This window comes from Eleutherodactylus coqui, chromosome 2 (assembly GCF_035609145.1).
Source record: "Eleutherodactylus coqui strain aEleCoq1 chromosome 2, aEleCoq1.hap1, whole genome shotgun sequence".
Classification (NCBI taxonomy): Eukaryota; Metazoa; Chordata; class Amphibia; order Anura; family Eleutherodactylidae; genus Eleutherodactylus; species Eleutherodactylus coqui.
The window spans coordinates 224339108-224356911 of record NC_089838.1 but is presented as its reverse complement, the minus strand read 5'-3'; the positions used below and the strand labels follow the sequence as shown (position 1 = coordinate 224356911).

Sequence of the window (17804 nt, the reverse complement as noted above, 5' to 3'; positions counted from 1 at the left end):
TAATGCTGCCAATGAGTGTATTCTATATGGGAATTGACAATCCTAGTAAGAATTATTCATGTTCATTGTCATTTGGCACTCATTACCGAAGGAATTTATGCTGCATAACCATCTCAGCCTAGACTTCTCTTCAACTATAAACTGAGTAACCACATTAACTTTCAAGGTTCCACTGCCAGAGAGGTGTCTGGTGGAAACAAAGTATCCTGATACCTCTTTTCTCCAGCATCTGCCCTCCAAAGAAAGTCGAGAGGTATCCCATACACATAACAACATCAGCCAGTCATGCTGAAATGAGTGGGTTCAGGTAGCTTTTATCATACGTATATGGCCAGCTTAAAGCTAAGGTAAAAGTTGGTTGAACATTAGAGATGAGCGAGCACCAAAATGCTCGGGTGCTCGTTACTCGGGACGAAAATTTCGCGATGCTCGAGGGTTCGTTTCGAATAACGAACCCCATTGAAGTCAATGGGCGACCCGAGCATTTTTGTATATCGCCGATGCTCGCTAAGGTTTCCATTTGTGAAAATCTGGGGAATTCAAGAAAGTGATGGGAACGACAGAGCAACGAATAGGGCAGGCGAGGGGCTACATGTTGGGCTGCATCTCGAGTTCTCAGGTCCCACTATTAAGCCACAATAGCGGCAAGAGTGGCCCCCCCCCCTCCCAACAATTTTTACTTCTGAAAAGCCCTCATTAGCAATGCATACCTTAGCTAAGCACCACACTACCTCCAACAAAGCACAATCACTGCCTGCATGACACTCCGCTGCCACTTCTCCTGGGTTACATGCTGCCCAACCCCCCCCCCCCCCACGCACGACCCAGTGTCCACAGCACACACCAAAGTGTCCCTGCGCAGCCTTCAGCTGCCCTCATGCCACACCACCCTCATGTCTATTTATAAGTGCGTCTGCCATGAGGAGGAACCGCAGGCACACACTGCAGAGGGTTGGCACGGCTAGGCAGCGACCCTCTTTAAAAGGGACAGGGCGATAGCCCACAATGCTGTACAGAAGCAATGAGAAATCCAATCCTGTGCCACCTCCATCAGAAGCTGCACACGTGGGCATAGCAATGGGGAACCTATGTGCCACACACTATTCATTCTGTCAAGGTGTCTGCATGCCCCAGTCAGACCGTGGTTTTTTATAAATAGTCACAGGCAGGTACAACTCCGCAATGGGAATTCCGTGTGCACCCACAGCATGGGTGGCTCCCTGGAACCCGCCGGCGGTACATAAATATATCCCATTGCAGTGCCCAGCACAGCTGATGTAATGTCATGTTTAATGCAGGTGGGCTTCAGCCCACACTGCATGCCCCAGTCAGACTGGGGTTCTTTAGAAGTAGACACATGCAGTTACAACTCCCTGTGGACCGACAGCATGGGTGGGTGCCAGGAAGCCACCGGTTGTACATAAATATATCCCATTGCATTGCCCATCACAGCTGAGGTAATGTCATGTTAAATGCAGGTGGGCTTCGGCCCACACTGCATGCCCCAGTCAGACTGGGGTTCTTTAGAAGTGGACACATGCAGTTACAACTCCCTGTGGACCGACAGCATGGGTGGGTGCCAGGAAGCCACCGGTTGTACATAAATATATCCCATTGCAGTGCCCATCACAGCTGAGGTAATGTCATGTTTAATGCAGGTGGGCTTCGGCCCACACTGCATGCCCCAGTCAGACTGGGGTTCTTTAGAAGTGGACACATGCAGTTACAACTCCGTGTGGACCGACAGCATGGGTGGGTGCCAGGAAGCCACCGGCGGTACATAAATATATCCCATTGCATTGCCCTGCACAGCTGAGGTAACGTCAGATAAAATACAGGTGGGCTTCGGCCCACACTGCATGCCCCAGTCAGACCGGGGTTTTTAATACATAGACACAGGCAGGTACAACTCCCTAATGTGAGGTCCATGTGGACCGACAGCATGGGTGGCTCCCTGGAACCCACTGGCGGTACAAAAATATATCCCATTGCAGTGCCCTGGACAGCAGAGCTAACGTCTGATTAAATACAGGTGGGCTTCGGCCCAAACTGCATGCCCCAGTCAGGCTCGAGTTTTTTATAAGTATAAACAGGCACGTACATCTCCCTAATGGGAAGTCCATGTGGACCGACAGCATGGGTGGGTCCCAGGAAGCCACCGGCGGTACATAAATATATCCCATTGCAGTGCCCAGCACAGCTGATGTAACGTCAGCTTTAATGCAGGTGGGCAAAAAATTAATTGGATTACACTGTAGGCGAGGGCCCAAAAAAATTGGTGTACCAACAGTACTAATGTACCTCAGAAAAATTGCCCATGCCCAACCAAGAGGGCAGGTGAAACCCATTAATCGCTTTGGTTAATGTGGCTTAATTTGTAACTAGGCCTGGAGGCAGCCCAGTTAAAATAAAAATTGGTTCAGGTGCAAGTTTCAACGCTTTAATGAGCATTGAAACGTATAAAAATTGTTTACAAAAATTATATGACTGAGCCTTGTGGGCCTAAGAAAAATTGCCCGTTCAGCGTGATTACGTGAGGTATCAGGAGGAGGAGCAGGAGGAGGATGAATAAAATACACAGATTGATGAAGCTAAAAGGTCCCTGTTTTTGATGGTGATAGAGAACGATGCTTCCATCCGCGGGTGCAGCCTACGTATTGTTTAGGTATCGCTGCTGTCCGCTGGTGGAGAAGAGAAGTCTGGGGAAATCCAGGCTTTGTTCATCTTGATGAGTGTAAGCCTGTCGGCACTGTCGGTTGACAGGCGGGTACGCTTATCCGTGATGATTCCCCCAGCCGCACTAAACACCCTCTCTGACAAGACGCTAGCCGCAGGACAAGCAAGCACCTCCAGGGCATACAGCGCGAGTTCAGGCCACGTGTCCAGCTTCGACACCCAGTAGTTGTAGGGGGCAGAGGCGTCACGGAGGACGGTCGTGCGATCGGCTACGTACTCCCTCACCATCCTTTTACAGTGCTCCCGCCGACTCAGCCTTGACTGGGGAGCGGTGACACAGTCTTGCTGGGGAGCCAGAAAGCTGTCAAAGGCCTTAGAGAGTGTTCCCCTGCCTGTGCTGTTCATGCTGCCTGATCTCTGCGCCTCCCCTGCTACCTGGCCCTCGGAACTGCGCCTTCGGCCACTAGCGCTGTTGGATGGGAATTTTACCATCAGTTTGTCCGCCAGGGTCCTGTGGTATAGCATCACTCTTGAACCCCTTTCCTCTTCGGGTATGAGAGTGGAAAGGTTCTCCTTATACCGTGGATAGAGCAGCGTGTACACCCAGTAATCCGTAGTGGCCAGAAAGCGTGTAACGCGAGGGTCTCGAGAAAGGCATCCTAACATGAAGTCAGCCATGTGTGCCAGGGTACCTGTACGCAACACATGGCTGTCCTCACTAGGAAGATCACTTTCAGGATCATCCTCCTCCTCCTCCTCAGGCCATACACGCTGAAAGGATGACAGGCAAGCAGCATGGGTACCCTCAGCAGTGGGCCAAGCTGTCTCTTCCCCCTCCTCCTCATCCTCCTCATGCTCCTCCTCCTCCTCAACGCGCTGAGATATAGATAGGAGGGTGCTCTGACTATCCAGCGACATACTGTCTTCCCCCGCCTCCGTTTCCGAGCGCAAAGCGTCTGCCTTTATGCTTTGCAGGGAACTTCTCAAGAGGCATAGCAGAGGAATGGTGACGCTAATGATTGCAGCATCGCCGCTCACCATCTGGGTAGACTCCTCAAAGTTTCCAAGGACCTGGCAGATGTCTGCCAACCAGGCCCACTCTTCTGTAAAGAATTGAGGAGGCTGACTTCCACTGCGCCGCCCATGTTGGAGTTGGTATTCCACTATAGCTCTACGCTGCTCATAGAGCCTGGCCAACATGTGGAGCGTAGAGTTCCACCGTGTGGGCACGTCGCACAGCAGTTGGTGCACTGGCAGATTAAACCGATGTTGCAGGGTGCGCAGGGTGGCAGCGTCCGTGTGGGACTTGCGGAAATGTGCGCAGAGCCGGCGCACCTTTACGAGCAGGTCTGACAAGCGTGGGTAGCTTTTCAGAAAGCGCTGAACCACCAAATTAAAGACGTGGGCCAGGCATGGCACGTGCGTGAGGCTGCCGAGCTGCAGAGCCGCCACCAGGTTACGGCCATTGTCACACACGACCATGCCCAGTTGGAGGCTCAGCAGCGAAAGCCAGCGGTCGGTCTGCTCTGTAAGACCCTGCAGCAGTTCGTGCGCCGTGTGCCTCTTCTCTCCTAAGCTGAGTAGTTTCAGCACGGCCTGCTGACGCTTGCCCATCGCTGTGCTGCCACGCCGCGCGACACCGACTGCTGGCGACGTGCTGCTGCTGACACATCTTGATTGCGAGAGAGAGGTTGCGTAGGAGGAGGAGGGGAGGGTGGTTTAGTGGAGGAAGCATACACCGCCGCAGATACCACCACCGAGCTGGGGCCCGCAATTCTGGGGGTGGGTAGGACGTGAGCGGTCCCAGGCTCTGACTCTGTCCCAGCCTCCACTAAATTCACCCAATGTGCCATCAGGGAGATATGGTGGCCCCTCCCGCCTATGCTTGTGCACGTGTCCGTTTTTAAGTGGATCTTGGCAGTAACCACGTTCGTGAGGGCACGTACAATGTTGCGGGAGACGTGGTCGTACAGAGCTGGGACGGCACATCGGGAAAAGTAGTGGCGACTGGGAACTGAGTAGCGCGGGCCCGCCGCCGCCATCATACCTTTGAAAGCCTCCGTTTCCACAACCCTATACGGCAGCATCTCCAGGCTGATAAATTTGGCTATGTGCACGTTTAACGCTTGAGCGTGCGGGTGCGTGGCGGCGTACGTGCACTTGCGCTCCAACACTTGCGCTAGCGACGGCTGGACGGTTCGCTGAGAGACATTGGTGGATGGGGCCGAGGACAGCGGAGGTGAGGGTGTGGGTGCCAGGCCAGGAGACGGTAGTGCCTGTGTCCTGAGAGGGGGGTTGGATCTCAGTGGCAGGTTGGGGCACAGGGGGAGAGGCAGCGGTGCAAACCGGAGGCGGTGAACGGCCTTCGTCCCACCTTGTGGGGTGCTTGGCCATCACATGTCTGCGCATGCTGGTGGTGGTGAGGCTGGTGGTGGTGGCTCCCCGGCTGATCTTGGCGCGACAAAGGTTGCACACCACTGTTCGTCGGTCGTCTGCACTCTCAGTAAAAACTGCCAGACCTTTGAGCACCTCGGCCTCTGCAGGGTGGCATGGCGCGAGGGGGCGCTTTGGGAAACAGTTGGTGGATTATTCGGTCTGGCCCTGCCTCTACCCCTGGCCACCGCACTGCCTCTTCCAACCTGCCCTGCTGCTGCACTTGCCTCCCCCTCTGAAGACCTGTCCTCAGTAGGCGTAGCAAACCAGGTGGGGTCAGTCACCTCATCGTCCTGCTGCTCTTCCTCCGAATCCTCTGTGCGCTCCTCCCTCGGACTTACTCCAATTACTACTACCTGAGTGATAGACAACTGTGTCTCATCGTCATCGTCCTCCTCACCCACTGAAAGCTCTTGAGACAGTTGCCGGAAGTCCCCAGCCTCATCCCCCGGACCCCGGGAACTTTCCAAAGGTTGGGCATAGGTCACGACAAACTCCTCCAGTGGGAGAGGATTCGGAACCATTGCTGCCCATTCTGGGCAGGGGCCCGAGAACAGTTCCTGGGAGTCTGCCTGCTCCTCAGAATGTGTCATTGTAATGGAGTGAGGAGGCTGGGAGAAAGGAGGAGCAGCAGCCAGAGGATTAAGAGTTGCAGCAGTGAACGGCGCAGAACTCTGGGTGGTCAATAGATTGCTGGATGCACTTTCTGCCATCCACGACAGGACCTGCTCACACTGCTCATTTTCTAATAAAGCTCTACCGCGTGGACCCATTAATTGTGAGATGAATGTGGGGACGCCAGAAACGTGCCTCTCTCCTAATCCTGCAGCAGTCAGCTGCGATACACCTGGATCAGGAGCTCGGCCTGTGCCCACACCCTGACTTGGGCCTCCGCGTCCTTGCCCACGTCCACGTCCTCTAGGCCTACCCCTACCCCTCAGCATGGTGTATTACCAGTAGTGCAGAAACAGAACGTTGTAATTAAATGTGCCGCTTATTGGACTGTGGTTGGAGGCTGACTTCGCTTACGGAACGCACAGCAGAGCCAGGAAAGAATTTTGCGCAAGCCTGCTGTAACACTTAGCTGGCTGCGTATTAATTAGGACTACTACCCCCAGCAGAGACGCAGTACACTCAGGACGGTCACAGGCAGCCCAAATAGAATGTTTTTTCCCAAATTTTTTTGGAAAAGCCCACTGCCTATATAGACAGTATATCTCTTTCACTGTCCCTGCCTCACCACTACTGGCCCTGGACTATGTAAAATTACTGCAGACTGTTTCCTTCTGGACAGGATGACAGCGGTGATGTAACGGCCAACGCAGAGCCAGGAAAGAATTTTGCGCAAGCCTGCTGTAACACTTAGCTGGCTGCGTATTAATTAGGACTACTACCCCCAGCAGAGACGCAGTACACTCAGGACGGTCACAGGCAGCCCAAATAGAATGTTTTTTCCCAAATTTTTTTGGAAAAGCCCACTGCCTATATAGACAGTATATGTCTTTCACCTTTTTCACTGTCCCTGCCTCAGCACTACTGGCCCTATACTATGTAAAATTACTGCAGACTGAGGACGCAATGCTCTGCACGCCCGATATACAAAAAAAAAAAATGTGCAACACTGCAAAAAGCAGCCTCAACAGTACTGCACACGGTCAGATGTGGCCCTAAGAAGGACCGTTGGGGTTCTTGAAGCCTAAAATAACTCCTAACGCTCTCCCTATAGCAACTCCAGCAAGACAGCACTTTCCCTGAACTATGTCAGAATGCATCTGTGGCGAGCCGCGGGAGGGGCCGATTTATATACTCGGGTGACACCTGATCTCGCCAGCCACTCACTGCAGGGGGGTGGTATAGGGCTTGAACGTCGCAGGGGAAATGTTGTAATGCCTTCCCTGTCTTTCTATTGGCCAGAAAAGCGTGCTAACATCTCAGAGATCAAAGTGAAAGTAACTCGAACATCGCGTGGTGCTCGCCTCTAGTAACGAGCATCTCGAACATGCTAATACTCGAACGAGTATCAAGCTCGGACGAGTATGTTCGCTCATCTCTATTGAACATGTCAATTTTGGCAGGTTTAGTCAAAGCTTTTATGTGTATGAGGGCCCCCTAAATCTCCTCCATATCGTAGATACCAGGTTAAACAGAAATCCTTTCCTTTGCTTCCACAGGAGACAAACCACAGGCAGAAATAATGTAGAAGTTGGCTCTAGACATAAGTTTATCTATCTGACATATTTTGAATAAAGCTCTTTGGAAGTAGATATTGGTGAATGCTGAACCTTAACTGCTCACCCCATCCACTGTCCCTTTGCTTGCTGGAAATTTGTCTTCAATTTGAATCGTTGTAGAGTATGTTTTAAGACCCACATCTAATATACATGACACAAAAGTAATAATAACAATTTAATTCATTTATTTTATTAACTTATTATGGAAAATATTACAGAGAAATGATTTCATTTTACAGGGTCTCATTCTGTATTTACAGGAAACATCTGATGTCATTAGGGAGAGGATTATAGAAAAAATTACAGACACCATTGAATATAAAACAACTCATCAACATCCAGCTATTTTGACTGAAACTGTTTCCAGAGCAGGACCAGATGTGAGTTTATTAAAAATAAATGCAGAAAAATTCAAAATTCACTCAGTTTCCTTAAACCTCATATATTTACTAATGAAATGCATGAATGTAAAATGTGACAATTAACCAACAAGAATTGGATTCCAAGTAATTTTACAACTGTGAAATAAACTCTAAAATCCACCACATGAATAGATGCCCATAATCACAAATAGTGACACATTACTCAATGCAAAAAATAATACGCTCGCAATATGAAGTAGAATACTGTGGTAATTGTTGAGCGTCACATGTGGTCTACTGAGATAAATGTTATTGGATGCTATTATGTGGGTAAACTCCTGAACCATGGAGAAACTGTGAAAAAAAACTCACAGATAGAGTTCAAAAGAAAAATAGTAACTACAGACATGATTTATGTACATCTTCTAATATGTATGTGTTTTATTCGAGTTAACAATGCTTTAAAAATGTCACAATGTAAAAAGCAGGATCCTGATGATATCACTATAGGCTATGGCTTCATGGCAACATGTGTCGTGTGACATGAAAATTGCAGTGTTGTGACATTGTATCAAATGATTCTTTATGGTATCACTTTGTGACTTGTGATCCAACATGACTTCAGCATGATAGTTGCAGAAAATCTAAACTGGTTGGATTTAGTTGCAGGTCACAAGTTGCATGTGACTTTTCCACTATAGACACCAATGTAAGTCGCATGCGACTGTGAATTGCCTGCGATCTGTCTGCAATTTGGCTGTTTAACAGACAAATTGCAGCTTTGGAAAAGTTGTGATACAGCAAATCCCAAACAAGTTATACAAATTAGGGCCCAGATGAAATACACCCAAGGGTTCAAGGGGAACTAAGTGACGTGATAGATAGACCGCTATTTCTTATATTTATGGACACTATTGAGACTGGGGTTGTACCACTGGATTGGCGCATTGCCAATGTGGTTCCAATATACAAAAAGGGGTCTAAAAGAGAGCCTGGTAACTACAGGCCAGTAAGTCTCATTTCAATAATTGGAAAAATATTCGAGGGGTTTCTGAGAGATGCCATACTAGAATACCTCAAGAAAAACAACAGCATAACTCCTCATCAGCATGGGTTCATGAGGGGGCAATCATGTAAGACTAATTTGATAAGCTTCAACAATGAAGTAAGTTCTAGGCTGGACCTGGGAGAGTCTATTGATTTCGTATATCTGGATTTCTCTGAAGCATGACTCCGTGCCGCATAAGAGGTTGATATATAAAATGAAACAGCTTGGTCTGGGAGAAAACATGTTCATCTGGGTAAAGAACTGACTCGGAGATAGAAAACAGAGGGTGGTAATAAATGGTTCATACTCTGATTGGGCCACCATTGTCAGTGGGGTGCCACAGGGTTCAGTACTAGGCGCCATTCTGTTCAATATATTTATCAATGACCTGATAGAGGGGCTGCACAGTAAAATATCAATATTTGCAGATGATACAAAATTATAAAAGATAATTAATACAACAGAGGACAATGTACGACTACAAAAGGACCTAGATATACTGGGGACTTGAGTAGAAAAATGGCAAATGAAGTTCAATGTTGATAAATGTAATGTTATGTACATGGGCAGGAGAAACGGATGTCACCAATATACACTAAATGGGGTACTACTAGGGAAAAGTGATATGGAAAAAGACCTGGGGGTACTAGTGGACTGTAGATTTAACTGGAGCAATCAATGCCAACCAGCTGCTGCAGAAGAAAATAAAGTCTTGGGGTGCATTAAAAGAGGTATAGGGGCGAAGGACGAGAACATTATCCTCCCACTATATAAGGCACTTGTTAGGCCTCACATGGAATACTGTGTACAGTTCTGGACACCGGTGCTCAGGAAAGATGTTGCAGCGCTTGAGGGGTTTCAAATTAGAGCAACTAAACTAATAAATGGAATGGGAGGACTGGAATACTCAGAGAGGCTATCAAAATTGGGATTATTTAACGTGGAAAAAAGACAGTTAGGGGCCATCAAATTATTGTGTATAAATACATGAGGGGACAATACAAGGATCTCTCCCATGATCTGTTTATACCCAGGACTGCGACGGTAACAAGAGGGTATCCTCTATGTCTAGAAAAAAGCAGGTTTCATCACCAACACAGAAGGGGGTTCTTTACTGTAAGAGCAATGAGACTGTGGAACTCTCTGCCTGAGGACGTGGTGATAGCAAAATCCATAGAGGAGTTTAAGAGGGGACTAGATGTCTTTCTAGAGCACTATGATATTACAGGATATAGACATTAGATGACCAGCAGGGTTGGTGATCTCAAATGTTGATCCAGGGATTACTTTGGCTGCCATTATGAAATCAGGAAGGAATTTTTTTCCTCCAAATGAGCTAAATTGGCTCGTTGTTTTATTTTTTACCTTCTTCTGCACTAACAAAGAGGTGGGGGGGGGGGGTTGAAACAGACTGAACTAGATGGACATTGTCTACATTCAGCCTAACATATTATGTTACTATGTTACTTCCACAAAGACTTGGTTATGAGGGCTCTAACTGTGGTGATGTATTTATCCATCAGTTTGATTCTAGCCCCCAAAATTCGGCATACCTCCCGGAACACTGATGTTCTTACAACCTACTGGGCCAACCCCATTTTCTAAATCCTGCTCACCTCCTAGTCAATAATGTAAGGCCATGTTCTTACAACAGATTTATAATTTATAAGGCTGACCTTCAGATTTGTGCAAATGGATTTACAGTTGGGCATGTCATGGAATCCACAGCTGAATTAGCCCCATTGAATGATAAATTCCTTTAAAGGGGTATTCCTGGCTTTTACTATTGATAACCTATCCTCAGGGTAGGTCATCAAGAGTTGAACAACAGGAATCTGCTGCTCGGGATCCCTGCCAATCAGCTGATCCTCTGACCCACTGTCCGTGTTGTGGGGCCAGACATTGTCTTTGCTGGTCAGGGCTGGAAGTCTAATAGATGTTTCATTCCTTTTGTAATCAATTGCAGCGATGCCTAATATTACACTTCCAGCTCCTTGTTGAAGTCACAGCTAGAAGTGTAATAGAAGGTGGCACTCCCACTGATTTCAATGGAAGTGAAGCTTTCTATTACATCTCCTGCTCTGACCACTTATGACGATGTCTGGCCCCACTCACTGACAGCGAGCTGTTGGATCACCTGATTGCTGGGGATCCCGAGTGGCAGACCTCCACTGATCAGCTATCGAAGACCTATACTGCGGATAGATCATCAATAGTAAAAGACCGGAATATCCCTTTAATTATAATTGTTATGGCTATGGAAATAAAAATGATTGGCTTCCACTGATAGAAACCTGCAACATCTAGCTATTATTCAAGCTTCACAATTTCTAGGGTTGCTAGCTGTAAACAATATGATCATAGCTTATTCATCATTTCCTTACTATCATCGTTACTTTACTACCATCTGTAAAAATTAGGAAGAGGGAAGCGACTATTTCTCATTATACCAGTGATTTTTTTTATGTGCAAAATCTTTTATATTAGGCAAGACATCATTTAATTTTTCCCATTTTCCAAATGACCGTTCCAATTGTAAAAATAAGAAAGTCTGACCTCTCATTGAACGGGACAGTCTTTACGTCAGTGGGCGGCTTGCAATGAATGAAATGAATTTGCTATTATAAATGTCTCTCTGTGCTTCAACGCAGCTTGTGCAGTTAATTGAAAAACAGCAATATGAAGCTGAATCTATAATTCAATAAATGACAAGAAAGCATAATAGAAAATAAAATAAAGAACTCTAATTGTATCTAATGTTGCTGCTAGTAATAAAACAAGAACTTTACTCTTTTCATTCAGCTATCTCCTAGCAACTGTGTTAATGATGCCTGCAAATCAGTTACCTCTCAATATCATGAATCCTGGTGAGTTACAGAAGTACGGCTATTAAACAATACATTTTTAAGACTGGGTAAGTTGAAAATAACTTTAAGATTTAAATCTCTTGTCTCTAGGTCTCACAGTACTAAGACAGGTAAGATCAACTATGATTTAAAGGTTTCATTCTGTCAGAAGATCTTAAGCATTTCACTGGTCTCAGTTCACTTTCTATTTTACAACCTGAATCCAGAGCAGATTAAAGGATGCAAGATACAATCAGGTATCCGCAGCTGTAAAGTTGCAGAATGAATTTAGATTGCCATTGTGCACATCCATCTCACAGCCACTAGGTGTCATATTAAAAGGCTTGCAATCGGCTTTCCTCTATGATGCACGCTCATTATACTGTTGAAAGCATAAGCACCACAAGTCACTTGCTTACTTTTCTTTGTTTTTAATTTTTCCATCAGCGCATTAGAGTTCTCCAAGTCCATTAATATCATCTTCTAGGAACATTATGCAGGTCTTCCCTGAGGCATAGTTCAAATGAAGAATATACTCAGAGCTTATCTGCTATACATAAAGTGACAATCACTTGTAGCTGATGCAGCAGAATAAGCAACATTACATGTTGCAGAACATTGTATCGATTAATTCGGTATATACAGTGTAACCCTTGTTTTGATAAAGTTTTGTACTCTTTTTTTTGGTACCTGCGATCAAAGCAAAATGGGTAAATGACCTTCATGGTATATATAAATTAGCAAAAAGTTGCACTTCTCCAAATTAATGTAATGACCAGGAATACCCAGATGACTATTAACTGTTATAGAGATTTTGTTGATTAAAAGATTATTTCTCAAGGACAAGCTTTGATAGGAGAAGTGAGGCAGAAGAGTGCAGTGCTCAAATCACCACCATTTAAATGCGATTTCCATGGAAATACTATTGATGATCTATCATTAGGATAGGTCATCAATAGTTGATCGGCTAGGGTCTGTTGCTTGGGACCCCGACTGATCGGCTGGGCAGGCACATGTTGTCAGCGCCGCAATAGCACAGAGGTCAGAGTGGAAGCCTCTGCGCTGATCTCTGTGTAGTGGCCAGCACTTGCAACTGCAGGCATAACTGTCACTGAAATCAACGAGAGCCGTGCCTGCAATTACAAGCGCCAACCACTATAAGGAGGTCGACACCGAGGCTTCCACTCCGTCCTCTGTGTATTTAGAGTGGAAATCCGCGTGCCGACCTCCCATGTAGTGGCCGGCACTTGTAACTGCAGGCACGGCTCCCATTGACTTCAATGAGAGCCGTGCCTGCAGTTACAAGCATCGGCCACTACACGGAGGTTGGCGCAGAGGCTTCTGCTCCGACCTCTGTGTATTTACGGTGCTGACAGCATGCACCCGCTTAGCTCATCAGTCAGGGTCCCGAGCGACGGACCCCAGCCAATCAACTATTGATAACCTACCCTGATGATAGATCATCAATAGTATTGCCCTGGAAAACCCCTTTAAGTCATAATCTGTTTACAATAAATTCCATTACATCATGGTCATTGGTCTAGTTAAACGTAGACTATATGTTAATACATACTAAATAACATATACATGTGGATTGGGTTTAGTGAAATTATTTAATCCACTGATTATGAAACTGAGCCATCATGGCTTTATGTATCTGATATTCGTTAGATAGAATTTATGGTGTAACGTAGAACTATAGTGACACCAATGAAAAGACTATTGCATAGAAAGTCATACCTTGGAATAAATTTATGTCTTTTGCAGTTTAAACAGTGACATCACAATTTCTGACAGCTCAGATAATGAGAAAGAGCTAAGATGCAAGCACAAAATTTACTCTCCGGCTTCAAAAGTTCAACATTTTCAAAGTAATGAGCAAGACATTTCAGAAAGTAAATCCATATCCTGGTACAGTCCACTGAGAAAAAAAAAATCACTAACTAAATTCAAACACATTCCAGAAGAAGATGAGGAGCAATCAAACTATAAGACAGATCGTCTGATTCCATACAAAGGAAGCCATGTGAACAAGACAGATAGAATTGATGATGACGAGTCCCCAGAACCATACTTTATTATCCTGCTGAGAATGTTGCTAACTGAACTGATCAAACAGAAAACCAGGTCCTTTATCCCAAAATCATGATTTAAGAGCGCTAATGAAAGTTCTAAAATCGTAGAGGCAACTAATCCAAAAATATATACATTATATGTAATCCTACTATTGTTGTTATTTGTGTCTTTTGGAGCTGTTTTACATTTTGATCAAACATTCAAGGGGTCTATCATGCTCATGTACAAATTATGCTGTTCTCATTTCTTTCTTTTTTAACTAATAGCTAGAGATGAGCAAACTGAACCGGCAGAACCTGAATTCGGATTGAACCTGAGAACCCAAATGTTGGGCAGCTCCGTACAGTTGGGGTCTTTAGTCAGATTTGAACCTAGGACTCCAGCACTGCAAGGCAACAGAGCTAACTACTGAACTACATCCAATGAAGAACCACCACCACATGCTGCTAGCTCCGCCCATCCTTCTTGATTGGTAATTTTTCAGAATGCAGTGTAATAGCTAGAAAACGGTCAATCACAGAGTGTGGGTGGAGCTAGCAGCAGCTTGTGAATAAACTAATCTCTTACTAGGAGCTGCAGGAACAAGCTGTAAGTTCTTAAAAATTACTGCACATTACCCAATAAGTGACAGACCGATGAAATCAGCATGTCTGTCACTACTTTATGCCACCCACAGTGAGGGCTGCAAGTTCCCTTTAACTCTGACTGCAGATGTCTGAAAACCCCCAAATACTATACATTAGTTTTTTAGACATTTCATCAGAATGTATAAGACTTGTAAACTAAAATCTAATGTCTGTGGCCAACCGAAGACCCCCAATATATATTAGTTCTGCTGGCCAACTATCTAACAGCTCTTTCTAAAAGTACTGTTTTTCTACAAACATTTGTTTGCCTGATTATCAGTCCCTGTAAACGTACCCAGAAGTAGCTGACAGGCAAGCTAATGGTAAGTTGTTGACTGATCGAATTGTTTATGCAGGCAAAAAAAATGCTTGCCCATTGGCAGCACATCTACCCATATAAACAGGGGATGTACTGCCAACGAATGCTGTATGGGGACGAGTGATCTTATTAACAATAGTTTGCACCATACTAGCAATCCTCTGCCATATGTAAAAAGCAGAAATCAATGCCAATCGAGATACTATATTGCTGATTGGTTCTCATTAACAGGAAGTGTAAAAATCAATTTTTGTTGGTTTTACATGGTTCGATATTATGAGATCGGCACTAATTGTAAAAGGCCTTTACACAGGCTGATTTACACTATATGGGGAACAAACAACCATTAGTATGATCGTTCATCTACCTAACACTTCTCATCACTATCCACAGCACATCCCCATTCACATGGCAAGATGTGTTGCTGACAACACTGATTTTCTGGCAACACAAATAAAGGCTCATTTGCACGCAACGATTATGGCTCAAGATTCGTTCAAACGAGCGAAAGTGGGCTATAATCGTTACATGTAAACCATTCTGCACTATCTGTCAACTTGTTGTTTATTACTGAGTTTCAGCCTGCATAAAATTAGTCATAGTTTGTTCACTTTTGGTTTAAATGACACTTGTTTAGTCTTTTAAATGACTTAAAGGGAGGGGTGATTGTTTGTCATGCTAAACACAGTGGCAGAAGACAATGGCTTTTCTTTGCACTAATTCAAAACCTCCTGCCTTGAGATCCCTTGCATAAACACACGCCCACCTGAGCAAACAACATATACAGAGTTTACTTTAGCTAATGAAGGAAATGGAGAGGATTTCAAATGATTATCTTTACATGTAAATGCTTAGCATTCGAAAGCAAAAAAGTAGTTCATTTGTTTGTTCAATTAACAATCGTTGCGTGTAAATGGGTCTTAAGCTGATCAGTTGACAAATGAGTGTTTGCTTATTTGTCAAGAGGACAGGGCTCTGTTTACATGGGGCAGTAATTGGGTAAAAAACATTTGTTCATGATCATTTTCAGAGGGCCTGACGTTTTATAGGGAAAAGAAAAATACTGCCAGATCCTTTATTCCTTTTGGGACATAAAACACCTCTGGGAGCTACTTATTTCAATCTCCCCATTGAAAGCACAAGTAAACTTGACTCAGCTAATCATGAAATGATTGCATATATATGGGGGAGTCAGGAGGAGTAGCTGTTGACCAAACTAGGCATAAAACCTGATGATAATCATCCTGTGAAAACAGGCAGTTCAACTACGAATGACTGCCTATTTACTCTGAATGGAGGTGAGAAGCTGAAAGAGATCACAGGCATCCTACGCCTTCATTCATTATGTGATTATTACTCCTTAAGTGCTTGACAGTCTTCCTATGCAAAAGGACCCTTAGATTCCAATCTTTTTGTTTACATAAGAAAGCAAGCTAAGTGCATAGATTAGAGACATCAAAAATAAAAATGCAATATAACAACATGAGGCTGGATTCAGACGAACGTATGTCGGCTGGGTTTTCACATCCAGCCGATATACGTCATCTCTCTCTGCAGGGGGAAGCCTGCAAGAGTCAGGAGCAGTGCTCTGAGCTCCCTCCTCCTCTCTACCTCCTCTTCCCCCCTCTGCACTATTTGCTATGGGGAGAGGCGGGGCGGGGGCTAATTCTCAGAACTTAGCCAGGCCCCGTCCCGCCTCCTTTCATTGCAAATAGTGCAGAGGTGGCGGAGAGGGGGTGGAGAGGAGGCAGAGAGCGGGCGGGAGCTCAGTTCCTGCTCCTAGCTCTTCCATCCTCCCCCCCTGCAGATGAGGACGACGTATATCGGCTCGATGTGAAAACGGAGCCGATATACGATCGTCTGAATCCACCCTAATATTGACTGAAAAACATAACATATGAAAAGCATCCTTTTTTCAAAGACTAATCCTCCAATGTTAATCTAATCACATGTGAACTGCTACTGGGACCCCTAAATATAATTTCTACACTGGGGAAACCTTCGAGTCTCCTTAACAATACATAAGGGCCCATAATGGAGATTTGTCATCCGTTAACTCAAAAGTCATTGATAAAGTATTCGAAAATGGGGTTTCTAATCCACACCTCGGCATTTAAGGCCCATTTCGAAGGCCATATTTTAGGGCCGTGTGTTATCTGTGTATTCTTCAGACAGCCCTTGGGACTTTCACAGCCAATGAGGCTGTTCAAATGTGTGATTTTTCACACATACCAATGGTTCATGGGAAAAGAATAACAGCGTGTGCTATTCTCAGGAGATTTCATGTACCAGAGTAGGGCATGCTATGTATCGGGCACTCTGAACAATGGACAGCATCCACGCACTGTCTGATGCTTTTTGCATTCCAATTCTTGGACAGCTCACAGCCAGAGTCATGTGAATAACCCCTAAGAGAACTGCTAACTTTTCCTTCAATTATAAAAAATATATGTGTGGCAATGGTATACCCTTTACAGGGGGTCCAGCAAAGCTCCACTTTCTGATTTTAACATACAGTATGCATTAAAATATCACAGATGTAAAGGAATTCAGGATTTTCTATGGAACCATGAGTCTTTATAGACATCAGTAGAAATGACTGCGTCTTTGGTAATTAAAAGTGATTTCTATCTTCTTGCTTAGTCAAGAATATCTATGTTAATCAAACTACTTCTTAAGATATACACAAGATAAACACCATATAATAAGACCAAAATTTGAAACTGTAGCAATATTTTTCAAAGTGAATAAAATATTTGTTTTTGTGTTATGAGTGGCTTCCGATGATCTGAATAATTCAGATAGAATGAGATTAATGTCTGCTCTGAGTGTAGACTGATCTAAAATATGCAAACAATGCAAGGGAAAATATATGCGTATTTACAATTTTAGGATAATACTTTCTAGAATGGATTTCATAAAATGTATATTTACCGTTACATTAAAACACTACATCTGCAGAATATCTAAGACCTTGTCCATGCAAAGTAAACTTGTGCAGTTTTTGCATTTAATAGATTCTGAATAGAGGTAAATTTTAAGAGGACTTGTCCATCTCCTGTTTCTTTGATCCATTAGATCCTGGTCGAGGCACCTAATAACCACCATGGAAACAAAGCTTCATTTAGGGCGCCTACCCACTTGCGATTTTTTTTCCTGTGATGTTTTGCGTTTTTTCTCAAGAGCA

General features: G+C 44.8%; 1 protein-coding gene across 1 annotated transcript in view; it reads left to right on the top strand.

Annotated features, from left to right (window-relative positions):
* LOC136612292 (tetratricopeptide repeat protein 24-like) overlaps positions 1 to 17387 on the top strand; it is a 75079-nt gene extending 57692 nt beyond the window's left edge. The window contains exons 6-9 of the mRNA XM_066592538.1: positions 7601 to 7720; positions 11553 to 11617; positions 11708 to 11727; positions 13364 to 17387. Coding sequence (XP_066448635.1) covers positions 7601 to 7720; positions 11553 to 11617; positions 11708 to 11727; positions 13364 to 13368 — 210 coding nt within the window. The 3' untranslated portion in view covers positions 13369 to 17387. The remainder of the gene's footprint in view (positions 1 to 7600; positions 7721 to 11552; positions 11618 to 11707; positions 11728 to 13363) is intronic.
* Positions 17388 to 17804: the final 417 nt, after the last annotated feature.